This window comes from Acipenser ruthenus, unplaced genomic scaffold, assembly GCF_902713425.1.
Source record: "Acipenser ruthenus unplaced genomic scaffold, fAciRut3.2 maternal haplotype, whole genome shotgun sequence".
NCBI lineage: Eukaryota > Metazoa > Chordata > Actinopteri > Acipenseriformes > Acipenseridae > Acipenser > Acipenser ruthenus.
The window spans coordinates 291,774-310,271 of NW_026708728.1; the positions used below are offsets into that span (position 1 = coordinate 291,774).

General features: G+C 42.0%; 2 protein-coding genes across 2 annotated transcripts in view; both read right to left on the reverse strand.

The window, feature by feature from the left end:
- Window positions 1–760: 760 nt before the first annotated feature.
- Window positions 761–9,039, reverse strand: LOC117410153 (palmitoyltransferase ZDHHC7). The gene is made up of 9 exons (XM_059021664.1): window positions 8,707–9,039; window positions 7,516–7,604; window positions 6,931–7,004; window positions 4,162–4,277; window positions 3,833–3,894; window positions 3,523–3,637; window positions 2,442–2,514; window positions 1,642–1,771; window positions 761–1,496 (listed from the first exon to the last, which is right to left on the reverse strand). The coding sequence occupies exons 1-9, from the start codon at window positions 8,829–8,831 to the stop codon at window positions 1,405–1,407; spliced, it is 876 nt and encodes a 291-aa protein (XP_058877647.1). The 5' UTR covers window positions 8,832–9,039; the 3' UTR covers window positions 761–1,404.
- Window positions 9,040–13,608: 4,569 nt separating this feature from the next.
- LOC117410072 (kin of IRRE-like protein 1) overlaps window positions 13,609–18,498 on the reverse strand; it is a 38,698-nt gene continuing 33,808 nt past the window's right edge. The window contains exons 13-16 of the mRNA XM_059021637.1: window positions 18,111–18,238; window positions 17,623–17,700; window positions 16,822–17,125; window positions 13,609–15,845 (exon numbers count right to left, since the gene is read on the reverse strand). Coding sequence (XP_058877620.1) covers window positions 15,565–15,845; window positions 16,822–17,125; window positions 17,623–17,700; window positions 18,111–18,238 — 791 coding nt within the window. The 3' untranslated portion in view covers window positions 13,609–15,564. The remainder of the gene's footprint in view (window positions 15,846–16,821; window positions 17,126–17,622; window positions 17,701–18,110; window positions 18,239–18,498) is intronic.

The window sequence follows — 18,498 nt, forward strand, 5'->3', positions numbered from 1 at the left end:
CACAAGTGATGAGAAAGTGGTTTGATTGTCTTTGTGTTGAGTTTCACAGCCGGTGTGAAATTTCACTGCTCTGCTTACAGGAACACAGCGTCTAACTGCACTCAAAACAGGACGCTGGGAAATCATTCTCCCTCTCTCTCCCTCCCTCTCTTCCTCTCTCTCTCTCTCCCTCCCTGTCCCTACCTCTCTCTTCCTCTCCCTCTCTCTCTCCTTCTCTCTCTCCCTTCCTCTCTCTCTTCCTCTCTCGCTCCCTTCTCCTCTCCCTCACTCTCTCTCTTCCTCTCCCTCTCTCTCCCTCTCTCTTTCTCCCTCTCTCTCCCTCCCTCTCCCTTCCTCTCCCTCCCTCTCTCTCTTCCTCTCCCTTCTCTCGCTCTCTCTCTCTCTCTCTCCCTCTCTCTCTCCCTCCCTCTCCCTTCTCCTCTCCCTCCCTCCACCCTTCTCCTCTCCCTCTCTCTCCCTCCCTCTCTCTCTTCCTCTCTCTCTCCCTCTCTCTCTCTCTCCCTCTCTCTCTCCCTCTCTCTCCTTCTCTCTCTCCCTTCCTCTCCCTTCTCCTCTCCCTCTTCCTCTCCCTCCCTCTCTCTCTCTCCCTCCCTCCCTCTCCCCTCGCTCTCTCTCCCTCCCTCTCTCTCCCCTCTCTCCCACTTTTAGAATGGTAGGGTTCGTGTTAATAAATAGATGAATACAGCTTTTGTTCTGAATTTGGTATTAAGTCCCTCAGAAGTCTGGCTGAATTTAAAATATTTCCTGGCAGTTAACATGCTTACACGTTTGAATGAAAACTTTATTCACAGATATTTAAATACAGTTATCAGTACGATACAATACATTGCAAAGATTTAAAAAAAATAAATAAATAAATACACAACAACTTCAAAATAAATAATACAATGCTTTTAAAATGAGTGGTTTCTGTTTGTTTGATCCTTTCCCATCTTTCTCCAGAAACACCTGCCGTTTTTAAAATGTCATTTTCAACGTTCATCTTCCTTCTAAATGGCTTTTCAAGGAAAAAAAAAAAGGTCAGAATTCTGTCAGAAAAGAGATGACGTCATAATTCTACAAGTAAGGAAGTGACATCATAGAACAATGGAGTTGTACACAAACAAGAAGGATATTAATTACTCTCAAAAAAATGTATATATTTATACAATACCAGAAAAGGAAAGAGACACACAGGAAATGAGGTCACCGATGAGTCGTTTTAAAAAGGAAATGACACTCCAAAACCTCCCACAGTTCATTCTGCCTCACAGGAAGTGATGTCACACCTCGGTTCCCCCCCTCCCGCCAACCAGGAAGTGATGTCGCTCCAGTCCGCGCCAGGAGGAAGAAAAACAGGATATGGATAGCGCAAACTCCTTGGGAGACAGGAAGTGACCTCACGGCGGCAGACAGGAAGTACCGCTATACGTCATAATCAGGCAGAGCGGAGTAGATGACTCCTCCAGCCATTGGAGGACTGGAGTGGAGTGGGAGGAGCCAACACAGCATTGAGCCTGCAGGGTAGGTAACAAAATCACTGTTAACACTGAATACCATTTGTTTGTCGTAAGACTTCAGTGCAATTGTTGTTGCTGGTTTGATAAATGGGATGTAATGTTATTTACTGAAATATTCCCCTACGGACAGACAGACGGTTACCTCTTCCGAACACCTCCCTCAGCAGAGCCAGTGTGGGTTTGCAGGGGTGTGGTCGACTCGCACCCTTGTCCTTCATCAGTCGGTTCCTGACCTGTTCAATTGGGGTCTCGTCCGAGATTATAGACACCAGCTGTAGGGGGCGACAAAAACACACAGAGACACACACCAACCACATATTAGCTCTTTGGAGCATTTTTTTTTTTTTTTTTTAAAACCTGCCATTGTTTCGCAGCGTGGAGCAGTGGTCAGGGCTCTGGACTCTTGACCGGAAGGTCGTGGGTTCAATCCCAGGTGGGGGACACTGCTGCTGTACCCTTGAGCAAGGTACTTTACCTAGATTGCACCAGTAAAAACCCAACTGTATAAATGGGGAATTGTATGTAAAAATAACGTGATATCTTGTAGCAATTGTAAGTCGCCCTGGATAAGGGCGTCTGCTAAGAAATAAATAATAATGATCTTAATTCTCTCTTGAACTACATAGCTCTGACGACTCGCTCTTGTTTCGTTAACCGCAACAAAAGCCCATCCTACAAGGAACTGCGGTTAATTCTGTAAAGACACTCCCCCATTTTTCTTTTCATTGCTTGAGAAAGCATCCGACTCACGCTGGGCTGTCAGGCCTTTGCCTACAAACCTTCTGTCCGTCCTCGCAAAACAATATAAAGACGAGAAAAGAGTTTGTTTCCATCTCCAAGATGTCAAGGTTGCTGGCACACTGGAAGAAATCACTTTCAAATTTAGCTTCGGAGTGAGACGGTCCATCGAGACAAAACGAAAGAATCAAACCAGTCACTAACCTGGTCATAAAAGATGACCATAACAAACACTCCGAAGAGAATGGACTCCACCAGTAGAATGATGTAGTGAGCTCTGAAAAGGAGAGAGACAGAATTGTTTCACCAGACCTGGGAGGGGCTGCTTGTGCGATCGGGGAAGGGAATCAGACTCCAGTCGCACAGCAGCGTCACCCAGTCCAGGTTTTCCTACCAGCTTGATCAGCCCGCAGTGTGTCTAGCTAACAAGCTCAGGTGTGTCTTATTATTAAACTCCTAGTGAAACCAGGACTGGATCACACTGCTGTGCAATGGGAGTCTGATTCCCGTCTCTGATGACGCATAATAAGATAAAGTCAAATGTCACATGTCAAGTATCTGGAAAACTACATAGAGGGTGTGGAATTCAATATGTTAACAAGGGAACATTATTCAGCAGCTTTCATTGGACTCTATGAAGCTGAGGGAGTTCATTCTATATAGAGGGTGTGGAATTCAATATGTTAACAAGGGAACATTATTCAGCAGCTTTCATTGGACTCTATGAAGCTGAGGGAGTTCATTCTATATAGAGGGTGTGGAATTCAATATGTTAACAAGGGAACATTATTCAGCAGCTTTCATTGGACTCTATGAAGCTGAGGGAGTTCATTCTATATAGAGGGGGTGGAATTCAATATGTTAACAAGGGAACATTATTCAGCAGCTTTCATTGGACTCTATGAAGCTGAGGGAGTTCATTCTATATAGAGGGTGTGGAATTCAATATGTTAACAAGGGAACATTATTCAGCAGCTTTCATTGGACTCTATGAAGCTGAGGGAGTTCATTCTATATAGAGGGGGTGGAATTCAATATGTTAACAAGGGAACATTATTCAGCAGCTTTCATTGGACTCTATGAAGCTGAGGGAGTTCATTCTATATAGAGGGGGTGGAATTCAATATGTTAACAAGGGAACATTATTCAGCAGCTTTCATTGGACTCTAAGAAGCTGAGGGAGTTCATTCTATAGGGTGATGCAAAACCTAGATAGATAGATAGATAGATAGATAGATAGATAGACAGATAGATAGATAGATAGATAGATAGGCTCCCTCCTTACATGATGAAGTGTTTGCTGGCCGCGGTCTCGCTCTCTCCTCCTCTCTCTCTCTCCCCCCGGAACCTCCACACCCAGGTCACCACCACCAGAGCTATGCAGTACAGACTGGATAGTCCTGCAGGGAGCACAGCGTGTCACTGATGAGAGCCAGTTCCGTGGTGTAGCGGTTAGCACTCCGGACTCTGAACCCAGCGACCCGAGTTCAAATCTCGGGACAACCTGATTTTTATTTTTTTTTTAATTAGAAATTTTAAATAAATAAATAAATAAATAAATAAATAAATAAATAAATACTAACAGCCAGCCTCACCCGTGTAAAAGAGAAATTGAATGAAATATTTTTGATTGAGTTCTCCGACGCAGTTATTAATCCTGCAGGGGAAAATAAAAAAAAAACGGACAATGAACCTTCATATTCAAACACGGCGTTTGTTAGAGTGAGATTCTTGCGACTAGTTCGGTTCTCAACGAACGAGCTAAAAACGTCATTCAACACCTTAACAAGGTAACATTTATTCGGCAGGTTTCATTCGACTTTGCGAAGCAAAATGAGTTCATTCTACAGGGTGAGGATGCAACACTTTTGTCTCCCAGGTATTTATATTATGATGCACAGCGTGCAATACCGGTTCCTCTCACCAGGGGCAGTGGTGGTCCATTCTGCGGACGCAGCGCTGGCAGACCCTGCAGTGGTGCGCTCTGGGAGGTCTGTAGGTTTCACAGCGATTGCAGAGAGTCCAGCCTTCACACGAGCCCTGAGAGATCAATACAATACAATACAATACAATGAGATGAGAGTCCAGCCTTCACACGAGCCCTGAGAGATCAATACAATACAATACAATACAATGAGATGAGAGTCCAGCCTTCACACGAGCCCTGAGAGATCAATACAATACAATACAATACAATGAGATGAGAGTCCAGCCTTCACACGAGCCCTGAGAGATCAATACAATACAATACAATGAGATGAGAGTCCAGCCTTCACACGAGCCCTGAGAGATCAATACAATACAATACAATACAATGAGATGAGAGTCCAGCCTTCACACGAGCCCTGAGAGATCAATACAATACAATACAATGAGATGAGAGTCCAGCCTTCACACGAGCCCTGAGAGATCAATACAATACAATACAATGAGATGAGAGTCCAGCCTTCACACGAGCCCTGAGAGATCAATACAATACAATACAATGAGATGAGAGTCCAGCCTTCACACGAGCCCTGAGAGATCAATACAATACAATACAATACAATGAGATGAGAGTCCAGCATTCACACGAGCCCTGAGAGATCAATACAATACAATACAATACAATGAGATGAGAGTCCAGCCTTCACACGAGCCCTGAGAGATCAATACAATACAATACAATACAATACAATACAATGAGATGAGAGTCCAGCCTTCACACGAGCCCTGAGAGATCAATACAATACAATACAATACAATGAGATGAGAGTCCAGCATTCACACGAGCCCTGAGAGATCAATACAATACAATACAATACAATGAGATGAGAGTCCAGCCTTCACACGAGCCCTGAGAGATCAATACAATACAATACAATACAATGAGATGAGAGTCCAGCCTTCACACGAGCCCTGAGAGATCAATACAATACAATACAATGAGATGAGAGTCCAGCCTTCACACGAGCCCTGAGAGATCAATACAATACAATACAATGAGATGAGAGTCCAGCCTTCACACGAGCCCTGAGAGATCAATACAATACAATACAATGAGATGAGAGTCCAGCCTTCACACGAGCCCTGAGAGATCAATACAATACAATACAATACAATGAGATGAGAGTCCAGCCTTCACACGAGCCCTGAGAGATCAATACAATACAATACAATACAATGAGATGAGAGTCCAGCATTCACACGAGCCCTGAGAGATCAATACAATACAATACAATACAATACAATACAATGAGATGAGAGTCCAGCCTTCACACGAGCCCTGAGAGATCAATACAATACAATACAATACAATACAATACAATACAATACAATGAGATGAGAGTCCAGCCTTCACACGAGCCCTGAGAGATCAATACAATACAATGAGATGAGAGTCCAGCCTTCACATGAGCCCTGAGAGATCAATACGATACAATACAATGAGATGAGAGTCCAGCCTTCACACGAGCCCTGAGAGATCAATACAATACAATACAATACAATGAGATGAGAGTCCTGCCTTCACACGAGCCCTGAGAGATCAATACAATACAATACAATACAATGAGATGAGAGTCCAGCCTTCACACGAGCCCTGAGAGATCAATACAATACAATACAATACAATACAATACAATACAATGAGATGAGAGTCCAGCCTTCACACGAGCCCTGAGAGATCAATACAATACAATGAGATGAGAGTCCAGCCTTCACACAAGCCCTGAGAGATCAATACAATACAATACAATGAGATGAGAGTCCAGCCTTCACACGAGCCCTGAGAGATCAATACAATACAATGAGATGAGAGTCCAGCCTTCACACGAGCCCTGAGAGATCAATACAATACAATACAATGAGATGAGAGTCCAGCCTTCACACGAGCCCTGAGAGATCAATACAATACAATACAATGAGATGAGAGTCCAGCCTTCACACGAGCCCTGAGAGATCAATACAATACAATACAATGAGATGAGAGTCCAGCCTTCACACGAGCCCTGAGAGATCAATACAATACAATACAATACAATACAATGAGATGAGAGTCCAGCATTCACACGAGCCCTGAGAGATCAATACAATACAATACAATGAGATGAGAGTCCAGCCTTCACACGAGCCCTGAGAGATCAATACAATACAATACAATGAGATGAGAGTCCAGCATTCACACGAGCCCTGAGAGATCAATACAATACAATACAGTACAATACAATACAATACAATGAGATGAGAGTCCAGCCTTCACACGAGCCCTGAGAGATCAATACAATACAATACAATACAATACAATGAGATCAGAGTCCAGCCTTCACACGAGCCCTGAGAGAGACTGGGGATGTGAGAGATCAATACAATACAATATTATTATTATTATTTATTTCTTAGCAGACGCCCTTATCCATGGCGACTTACAATTGTTACAAGATATCACATTATTTTTACATACAATTCCCCATTTATACAGTTGGGTTTTTACTGAAGCAATCTAGGTAAAGTACCTTGCTCAAGGGTACAGCAGCAGTGTCCCTGACCAGGGATTGAACCCACGACCCTCCGGTCAAGAGTCCAGAGCCCTGACCACTACTCCACACTGCTGCCCCAGTACAGTATTGTACCGCTCTGTGCTTTACAACAGCCCTGGTTGAGAATGCGCAGGCGTGGAGATGCGATATGGACCTCATTGAAAGACCAGACTCACCCTGTCGTTGTTTCTGGAAGACTGTGATCTCAGATCAGAGAAATCAATCGCCGCTTCTGGTAGCGGGACCATACCTATAGACAATTAAAAAAAATCATAAAAAAAAAAAAAAAAAAACAAGACGATCGCGGTTTCATTACGATATGAAAGCGGCGCGCTGGTTATGGAAAAGACAAAATCACCGGCGGCGCAGAGGCACGCTTCAAAGCAAAGAGACTGAATGACCGAGCAAGCTGCACACAATGCGGACAGAAACGTTAACCCGGGTTTTCCTGGACGATTAAATCTGTGTTTTTGCTACAGTTACGATTCCAATAGTAACTTAAAATTACCCCCCATTTATAGAATCTTCTTAAAGGCTTCAGAACCGCGCATTACATCACTGTGCTGTCTCCGTGTGCGTCCTCCTCCAGCGAGGATGCAGAAAACGAATTTCTATTGGTTAATAGAGGGGATCGGATCTTACACGATCTATATACTGTATCTACAGCTCTGGGCAAAAGATTTGCATCACCTTGAATTTTAGGATTGTGGTATCATTTAAAAATATATATATATATTTCTCTCCAAAACACACAGACTTACCAGGGTCGGAGAACACAGCTTTGAAGTGGCAAGCTAACAGCAGGAGTAAAATGAGATTGAACACCACTCCGTGGAACCAGAACCAAAAACTGGAAGAAAAAACACAACACACAATATTTAAAAAAAAAAAAACCTGCACACCCCCCCTCCTCACTCCCCTCACCCTCCCTCCCTCACCCCCTCACCCCCCACTCCCTCCCCTCACCCTCCCTCCTTCCTCTCTCCCTCAACCTCCTCCCTCACCCTCCCCCCCCACCCCCCCACTCCCCACTCACTCCCTCCCCTCACCCTCCCTCCTTCCTCTGTCCCTCAACCTCCTCCCTCCCCCTCCCCCCCTCCCCTCCCCTCACCTCACCCCCCCTCCTTCCTCCCTCCCTCAACCTCCTCCCCCCCTCCCTCCTCCCTCCTCCCTCCCTCCCTCCCTCCCTCACCCCCACCTCCCTCCCTCCCTCCCTCACCCCCACCTCCCTCCCTCCCTCCCTCCCTCACCCCCACCTCCCTCCCTCCCTCCCTCACCCCCACCTCCCTCTGTAAACTACCGGCTCTATAATAATAATTATTATCAACTACCTTTGAGGGCTGTTAACACGGTGGGATTTCAAGAAAACGGGCAAAATAACAACAACAATAATAATAATAATAATAATAATAATAATAATAATAATAATAATAATAACAACAACACATTTTATTCCACGTCTAATGAGTTGTGTACGGTTATTGTACCCGGCTATGCATTTTAACGCCGTGACGCTGTGTGAGTGACGTCTTACGTAAACTTGCGTTTTTATTTATTTTTAACACAGCACAGTAAATAAATAAATAAATGAATGAACATAAATAAAGGATACGCGACACCGTGAATGAACGAGCCGCCGTGTAGCACCGCAGATGTAAGAAAAGGTGCTGTGACAAGTCGATTAAAAACATTGACTCAACACACAGAGAGAGAAAGGCGTTCATTCTCAACACACGCACACGCACACGCACACGCACACGCACACGCACACGCACACACCAGCCGTTTCCAAAACAGTATAACAAATAGCAGTATTTATTACAGACATTACAGCTGGCACCTGCTCTATAGAATAATAATGATAATAATAATGATAATACACGGACATTAACACTACGTCCGTTTTAATTCCGATGTGGACGGGAGAACGCCGCTATCGGCTGTTTTCTTACCTGTCTGAGTACACCGGGATGAGCACATATTGCATGATCACATAATCGGCGTAAGAAACGCTGAGATATGTCAGCATGAGGCAGATCAACCCGCACGGGTCTTTCCTGCAGCGAAGCGACGCCATGCTAGCTGCCTCCTGCCCCACTTCCGGGTGGCTTCAACCTGTCGGCGTTGCCCCCACTTCCTAGCCCCGCCCCCTCTCTGGCTCTTTGCTCGGCGTGGTGCGGTCAGAGGTATAGGATTACAGTCAAACAGATGCGATCCGTTTTCCCCATCAAATGATCATCTGACTCCAGTGTATGTAGGGGGACAGTTTTGGGGCACGGCTCGGGCTTTTCCGACTCGCATCGCAAAGCATTCTGGTAAGTGTAGTCCTGTAACTACCTGCGGCAGGTACGACGTACCAGAGTGGTACTTTGAGAAGCAGCTGGCGTTCGCTGCGTTTAAATGTTGCTGTTGTGTTTATTGTAAACTGTATGTATGAAACAGGCTACAAATAGTTTTGTAATTGTATGTATTTATTTTTTGTTACAGTATCTCTGTAATCCGGCATTTTCCAGTCCCCAAACGACGCCGGATTGGACAGCTTTTAAAGTCATCTAATCAAATAGACTCAGTAGGTCTCCACTGCGCCGACTTTCAGTTTTATGGCTGGTCCAGCGGTTAAAGAAAAGGAGTCTCGATACCAGGAGGTTCAAATCCTGGCTCAGCCACTGACTCCCTGTGTGTGTGTGTGTGACCCTGAGCAAGTCACTGAACCTCCTTGTGCTCCGTCCTTCAGGATGAGACGTCAAACAAACGAGCTCCTATTGGAAGTGACTCTGCAGCAGCCACTGACTCCCTGTGTGTGCGTGACCCTGAGCAAGTCACTGAACCTCCTTGTGCTCCGTCCTTCGGACGAGACGTCACACAAACGAGCTCCTATTGGAAGTGACTCTGCAGCAGCCACTGACTCCCTGTGTGTGTGTGTGACCCTGAGCAAGTCACTGAACCTCCTTGTGCTCCGTCCTTCAGGATGAGACGTCAAACAAACGAGCTCCTATTGGAAGTGACTCTGCAGCAGCCACTGACTCCCTGTGTGTGTGTGTGTGACCCTGAGCAAGTCACTGAACCTCCTTGTGCTCCGTCCTTCAGGATGAGACGTCAAACAAACGAGCTCCTATTGGAAGTGACTCTGCAGCAGCCACTGACTCCCTGTGTGTGTGTGTGACCCTGAGCAAGTCACTGAACCTCCTTGTGCTCCGTCCTTCAGGATGAGACGTCAAACAAACGAGCTCCTATTGGAAGTGACTCTGCAGCAGCAGCAGCAGCAGTTGTTGATGATGCAGAGTTCACCCTCCTAGTCTCTGCTGAATGACTGAATGACTAATTAATAATAATAATAATAATAATAATAATAATAATAATAATAATAATAATAATAATAATAATAATAAATGTAATTCTTTTGGTGTTGTGTTTGTATCGCCTCAATAAAAACGTCAGATCATGGCGGTCCGTTTCTTATGAAAGCAGTGGTTTATTTAATTTTTTATAATATTGTGGAAAAATAATTACATACATTTTGAAAAACATTGGAGAAAAAACAAATACTGATCCTTGCAAGAATAATCAATGGAGTACGGAATACTATTGTGGAATTACACAGAACATTCAAAAGTGCTTCAATATCATAGCATAATAATAATAATAATAATAATAATAATAATAATAATAATAATAATAATAATACAAAAAAAAAATAGTTTTCAAATTCTTCTTATTAAATGACACAGTGGAAGATTTCGTACACAGCGGCACCACGAATATAGAGATTGTTATTACTGAAAACGTTACCATGTTTATGAATATGCTTTACCACACCTCTCTGTGCTTTACAATGCTTTCCTATGCTTTACCAGACCTCTCTGTGCTTTACAATGCTTCCCTATGCTTTACCAGTCCTCTCTGTGCTTTACAATGCTTCCCTGTGCTTTACCACACCTCTCTGTGCTTTACAATGCTTTCCTATGCTTTACCAGACCTCTCTGTGCTTTACAATGCTTCCCTATGCTTTACCAGACCTCTCTGTGCTTTACAATGCTTCCCTATGCTTTACCACACCTCTCTGTGCTTTACAATGCTTCCCTATGCTTTACCAGACCTCTCTGTGCTTTACAATGCTTCCCTATGCTTTACCAGACCTCTCTGTGCTTTACAATGCTTCCCTATGCTTTACCACACCTCTCTGTGCTTTACAATGCTTCCCTATGCTTTACCAGACCTCTCTGTGATTTACAATGCTCAGTGACGTAACCAGACCCTTCATCGAATTAACCATTATCTTAACTGGCTCTTTTTAATTGTCCTCGGCTCTTGGGAGATTTCGACTTCACTATAACAGATTATAAATAACTTGAATACTTTTGTATTAAAAACCCGGCCCTTCATTTTGAATACATTTCAACTCTCTTGTGCTACAGGCAAGTGTTTGTTTGCTTTTAAAGTGGATTAATAGCTTTTGTTAACATAGTTTTATAGCCGCGGCAAAATCGGCCAGATTTGACCTGTTTTTTATGTTACACGAGAATGAATCGATCATCCAAGAAAGCTGTCAAAAAAATATATCTATTATAGGGGAGACGTCATTAATAGCACTTATAGCAAATTGTAATAATAATAATAATAATAATAATAATAATAATAATAATAATAATAATAATATGCATACATACATAACAGTGACTTCAATGTACAGAATAATACTTAAGAATAAACATTGTACAAATAATAATAATAATAATAATAATAATAATAATAATAATAATAATAATAATAATAATAATAATACAAAAGTATAGTAGTGCTTATAAATATTTGACACAATACACAGTTTTGTTTTTTTCTTCAACATTTTTGTTCATTGTCTTCGTTATTCAAAAAATAACGATAATTATAAAAAATGGAATGGTTATATATATATATATATATATATATATATATATATATATATATATATATATATATATATATATATATATGATGATAAACAGTGGAGGAAGCTGTCTGGACTGAACTCGGCGATTATCTGCTGTTTGTTTGTTTGTTAAACTCACAGACACAGTTTGAAGAGACAGGAAGATTTAATTTTTCATTTAAAAAAAAAAAAAAACTATTTCTTGTTTCCCGTCAGCCTTCTGAAATGGTCCTAATCCTTGAGAGATCAACGGCTCACAATGAACCGTTCAAGAATGGGTCCCGCAAGCGTGAAGAAACTACCCGTACCTACTAAAAAAAACACTCTCGTGGACGTTTATCTGCGGTCCACAAGAGTATTATGGCCGTCAATCTTTTGAGAATTTGAATTGTCTTTGAGAACCGGGCACCAAGAAAATAACAAAGAAACAACTCAAAATAATATAAAAACAAACCAAAACCATTTCAATTTGGTCCTGCAATACAAAACTATTCACACACACACACACACATAAACCGAATGTTCATTCTAGTATAAAATAAACGTTACATAGGCTTGTGTAGACAAGACTCCAAAAACATTCAGACAATAAGGACTCTTTGTGAATTTCTGCCTTAACCTAGCATTCAGACTATGAATTCATTATTATTATTATTATTATTATTATTATTATTATTATTATTATTATTATTATTATTATTATTATTATTATTATTATTATTATTATTATTATTATTATTATTATTATTAGGGCAGCAGTGTGGAGTCATGGTTAGGGCTCTGGACTCTTGACCGGAGGGTTGTGGGTTCAATCCCAGGTGGGGGACGCTGCTGCTGTACCCTTGAGCAAGGTACTTTACCTAGATTGCTCCAGTAAAAACCCAACTGTATAAATGGGGAATTGTATGTGGAATAATGTATAATGTGATATCTTGTAACAATTGTAAGTCGCCCTGCATAAGGCAAAGAAATAAATAAGGGAAATAAATATTAAATAATAATAATAATAATAATAATAATAATAATACTAATAATATAGGAGGCTGTGTGGTCCAGTGGGTAAAGAAAAGGGGTTGTAACCAGGAGGTCCCCGGTTCAAATCCCACCTCAGCCACTGACTCACTGTGTGACCCTGAGCAAGTCAATTCACCTCCTTGTGCTCCGTCTTTCGGGTGAGACGTAGTTGTAAGTGACTCTGCAGCTGATGCATAGTTCACACACCCTAGTCTCTGTAAGTCGCCTTGGATAAAGACGTCTGCTAAATAAACACATAATAATTATTACTAGTAGGGAGTTTAATCGATTGATGGTTAATTGATTAATCACACGGGCTTTGGTCAATTAAAAAAAAGAATTGATCGATTGATCTTGTCTACCTGAGTGAGATATCGAATGAAATACACATTAAACTTGCAATGTTACAGCTCTGGCCAAAAGTTTAGCGTCACCCTCTGTATAGAATGAGCTAATTCTGCTTTATCAAGTCAAATGAGACTTGCTGAATCATGTTACGTTAACATATTGAATTACACACCAGCGCATTGTAGCTTTTGAAGCCAAGAATATGAAGCCAACTCTGACAGCGTCGTATTTATCGCCAGCGTACATTTCGAACGGGCATGTCTAATTAACAGTGCTGTAGTGGGCTGTACGTGCCTCCAGGGGGCGCTGCTATCACATCCGCTAATTTAAACATGAACTGGACCAGTTGAAATGCATGGGTACCATTCACCAGCAAACAGTTAAATTGCATCAATATTTTTCAAGTCTGTTCATGTATATATATATATATATATATATATATATATATATATATATATATATATATATATAAACTAGTGTGCATGTTTATCAGAACCCCTCATTGCTTCTGTCATTTTGATTAGCTGTAATATTATATATATATATATATATATATATATATATATATATATATATATATATATATATATAATACCTATGGTTCAGTGAGTGTGTGCGTGTATATGCATTTATGCACGTTCGTTAACTCTAAATACAATATAATATTTTAAAAAATATTTTTTTTCATTACAATATTCTAGCTAAATATATCTATTTACACTTTAAACAGAGAGGTGTAGACCAACAATATAAATGGAGGGGGTGGGGGGTGGGGATTTGATAGCCCTGGAGTTTATCTGTGCGGACAGACAGACAGACAGACAGACAGAGGGCTCCAATTTTGTTTACCGTCCACACTCTCACTATTTACTGAGGCACTAAGATCACTCCCATGCTACTCTACCTCCCAACAGCAAGGGGGCGCTGTAGGGAGTCTCCTTCAGTCTGTTTCAACATAGCTTGAACCAAAAACAGCTGGTCTGTGCATTTAAACTCAGTGGAAGGACGACTGGGTCCCTTTTCCAGAATGCATATTGTTCTTGTTTTGAGTTTTAAAATTTAGATGAATCTTATTCTGTGTAATACAGCTCTGGCCAAAAGTTTCGCACCACCCTCTATATAGAATGAACTCCCTCAGCTTCATAGAGTCCAATGAAAGCTGCTGAATAATGTTCCCTTGTTAACATATTGAATTCCACCCCCTCTATATAGAATGAACTCCCTCAGCTTCATAGAGTTCAATGAAAGCTGCTGAATAATGTTCCCTTGTTAACATATTGAATTCCACCCCCTCTATATAGAATGAACTCGCTCAGCTTCATAGAGTCCAATGAAAGCTGCTGAATAATGTTCCCTTGTTAACATATTGAATTACACAGAAAAAATATTTGAAATAATTGAAAAATATGACATTTGGAAATCTAACATGAAATATTACTGTACTACTATTATGGCTTCCGGTGTAGACTTTTTGCAATATCATTTTATAGTTTCTTTGATTACACGATGTTAAATAAAAGATCTAAATTATCTTCATATAGTTTAATCCTAAAATTCTATGATACAAAACTTTTTTAGCCAGAGCTGTAGACTTCATGACTTTAAAACTATTTACAAATACAACTGGAATTAATATTTCTAGAAACTTAATAATAATACTGATAATCACTGTTCAACTGCTTTCACTTGATGCTGATTTCAATTGAAGCTCATTTGAACACAGCACTGCTGACGGAGATCAATGACGCTGTAATGAAACATAACAATGGGATTGGAATTGAGAACTGATTTTAAAAAAAGGATCTGACCTCCGGTCTTAATCCGTACGCTGGAGGACTACCAGACCATCCGGGGCAATCACAGCTAATCCAGTCTCTTAGAAATACTCACCCGGTTCCATCTGACTCTCTCGAAGGTCTCTCTGAATCTAGTTTTGAATCGAGCAGCTGAAAATGACTCTGTACAGGGCTATAGGAAATATAGTGACTCACACAGTGTATATTTCTCAAGACAATCTGAGGGTGATATATATATATATATATATATATATATATATATATATATATATATATATATATATATATATATATATAATGTAGGTATACAAAAATGTGAATAATTGATATAAAAAAAATAAAATTAATGCTATCAGGACGTTTTCGGACTCTTAGTCCTTCAGCTGAATACCCCATTGCTTCTGCAGTTTTGATTAGGGGAGTCCGAGTCATTCGTATTCGAGGGAAGAATCGAGAAAAACAGCCTCTTGCGACTGAACAAGTTAGCAGACCAACGGATGAGCCGTGAAACAACACGAGGTCCTACTGGAAGCGACTGCAGCAGCAGCAGCAGCTGATGATGATGCATAGTTCACCCCCCCAACACCCCTAGTCTTTGGATAACAATGCTCAATGACTGAACGATGCCTGCATTACCGGGAAGTCACGTCAACGGCAGGAGACGCGAACGCAGAGTCACCCCAGAGACCTTCACTTCTCTCGAGGTCCCTGATCTTCCCCCGGAGACCGTGGCTGTCTTCCGATCACACGTGGGTTTGCATGCGCTGCTGGTGTCTCTGTCCGAACTCGGAGTGCTGGGAGGCAGAGGAGTAGCGTGTGTTAGCCGCGCTGTACTTTCCCAAGCCCCCGTCTCCCGTTGAAAAGCCTTCGTACCCGGGTCCCAGAATGTCCAAGCGCTCCATGTTTCCTAGAGTGGCTGGCGCTGCGAAACCCAGCCTGTAGGGGGCGTACGTGGTGGCGCTGGGAGGGTAGACGTGTGTCGGGGCGTAATTGTCATAAGACATTTGACTAGCGGTATCCAGGACTGAAAAGAAAAGAGATACACAGGTTTATTATTATTATTATTATTATTATTATTATTATTATTATTATTATTATTATTATTATTGTTATTATTATTATTATTATTATTATTATATTTTTTTTCTTAAGCATCCAGTTGACATCTTCCAAACTTGATTGGCAGATGACTTATCAAATCAGAGGTGTACAAAATTGAGAGGCGGAGCTCCAGGTCCTGCTGTTTAATATGCAGGTGGAGGCGTAATGAAATGATTTCAATCCTGGCTGTTTGTTGAAACGAACCCTGATGAAGGTCATGTTTAAGATTTTTTTTAAACCAATAATATATATATATATATATTTTAATGCGAGTTACTGGGTCAGGGTCAGTGTTGCATCACCCTTTGGGGTTAACTAATCTTCCTTCATAAAGTCCAATGAAAGCTGCTGAATAATGTTCCCTTGTTAACATATTGAATTCCACACTCTCTATATAGAATGAACTCCCTCAGCTTCATAGAGTCCAATGAAAGCTGCTGAATAATGTTCCCTTGTTAACATATTGAATTCCACACTCTCTATATAGAATGAACTCCCTCAGCTTCATAGAGTCCAGTGAAAGCTGCTGAATAATGTTCCCTTGTTAACATATTGAATTCCACACCCTCTATATAGAATGAACTCCCTCAGCTTCACAGAGTCCAATGAAAGCTGCTGAATAATGTTCCCTTGATAACATATTGAATTCCACACCCAGCGCTTTGTAGTTTTCCCCTATAGTCGAAATCTAACATGAAATACTACTGTACTACTATTATGGCTTCCGGTATAGACATTTATGCGATATCATTTTGTAGTTTCTTATGCTGACAAGATTTTAAATTATGTTCACCTCTCTCTCTCTCTCTCTCTCTCTCATCATAACCACTTGAAACAAAACAAAAAAAAAATCTATAACAGCAAAAGATTTGAAAAAAAAATATATATATATCTCCTACCCCCGCCACATTCAGATGCAAACTCCGAGCCGGGCAGCCCAGGGTTCGGGTTCCCACTCCCCCCAGTTCGGTTGTAGGTGTTGAACTGGGCGTAACTGTTGTGAGACAGGCGAGAGGGCGGTCTGGGGTCGTAGCAGCGGCCCCCGACCCCTCCACCCCCTCCCCTGTTCTCTGGGAGGGGCCCCACGGGGTTCGATGGGGGTCCGCTGGTTGATCTGTAGTCGGTGTAGAGCATGGATCTCGAGGAGGGTCTGGTGTCCTCATGGCCAGCAGCGCGGACGTTGTAGTATCCGTTTGTGGGGTCCTGTCGAGAAACGAGAGGTCAGAGGTCAGAGAAAGACTTCCTGGACAGCTGAGGTCGAAAGCGCTGAAGCACCCAGCGTTTTAGGATTGAGACTAATTTAAATAAATTATATATACATGAACATAATTTAGATCTTTTATTTAACATCATCGTGATATGTGTATTCAGACAGACACAAAGACACACAGACAAACAGACACAGACACAGACAGACAGACAGACACACAGACAGATAGACACACAGACAGACAGACACACACACAGACAGACACACAGACAGACACACAGACAGACAGACACACAGACAGATAGACACACAGACAGACAGACACACAGACAGACAGACACACAGACAGATAGACACACACACAGACAGACACACACAGACAGACACACACACACAGACAGACACAGACAGACAGATGCACAGACAGACAGACAGACGCACAGACAGACAGACACACAGACAGGCTGACGGTTTGACCCGTGACTCGCACCTTGAGCTCGTACTCCTCTCGTGTGTCGAGCGTGTCACTCCTCAGGTCCTGCTTCAGATCGATGTCATCTTTGAAAGGCTGAGGAAGAGGAGAGGAGAGGAGAGGAGAGGAGGGGAGAGGCATGTTAGCTTTCGAAATGTCGCATGTCAGTTTTTCTGTTAAGTATCTGGAAAACTACAAAGCGCTGGGTGTGGAATTCAATATGTTAACAAGGGAACATTATTCAGCAGCTTTCATTGGACTCTATGAAGCTGAGGGAGTTCATTCTATATAGAGGGTGTGGAATTCAATATGTTAACAAGGGAACATTATTCAGCAGCTTTCATTGGACTCTATGAAGCTGAGGGAGTTCATTCTATATAGAGGGGGTGGAATTCAATATGTTAACAAGGGAACATTATTACTCTCTCCCTCTCTCTCTCTCTCTCTCTCTCTCTCTCTCTCTCTCTCTCTCTCTCCCTCTCTCATGTGATTGGTCGAATGCTCACAGAGTACATGGCTTTGACCATCCTGGTTGCCGTGGAGATGCTGGAGGCGTCGTCCTCAGTGTTGTGCGTCTCTTTGTTGACCGTCTCGACCTGAATGTCCGGTTTGCCCAGAGTGACCCCCCTCCGACCTGAAATAGGAAACGAGGAAATCCGTGACCCCTCAGGGGCTGCATCGAGGGGGGGGGCAGTGTGGATCTACTGACACCCCCCCAGCACCCCTCCCCCCCCCCCCACGCACCCCACCATTCAGATCCCAGATTGAGATTACAAAAAATAATATATCTAGAAATAATCATTTTTAAAAGTTAAACACAAACACCAAACTAGAATGGAAAATGTCCAAGGGTGTATATTGTTTTACAAATTGGTATCAGTAATGCCTCTCATT

What these genes read in the sequence shown, in the direction of transcription:
- LOC117410153 (XM_059021664.1), bottom strand. Translation starts at nt 8,831, where the DNA reads ATGGCGTCGCTTCGCTGCAGGAAAGACCCGTGCGGGTTGATCTGCCTC. An exon ending in ATCCCGGTGTACTCAGACAG is followed by an intron (nt 7,605 to 8,706) that starts GTAAGAAAACAG and finishes TTTTTCTTCCAG; the next exon opens with TTTTTGGTTCTGGTTCCACG. An exon ending in AGCTGTGTTCTCCGACCCTG is followed by an intron (nt 7,005 to 7,515) that starts GTAAGTCTGTGT and finishes AATTGTCTATAG; the next exon opens with GTATGGTCCCGCTACCAGAA.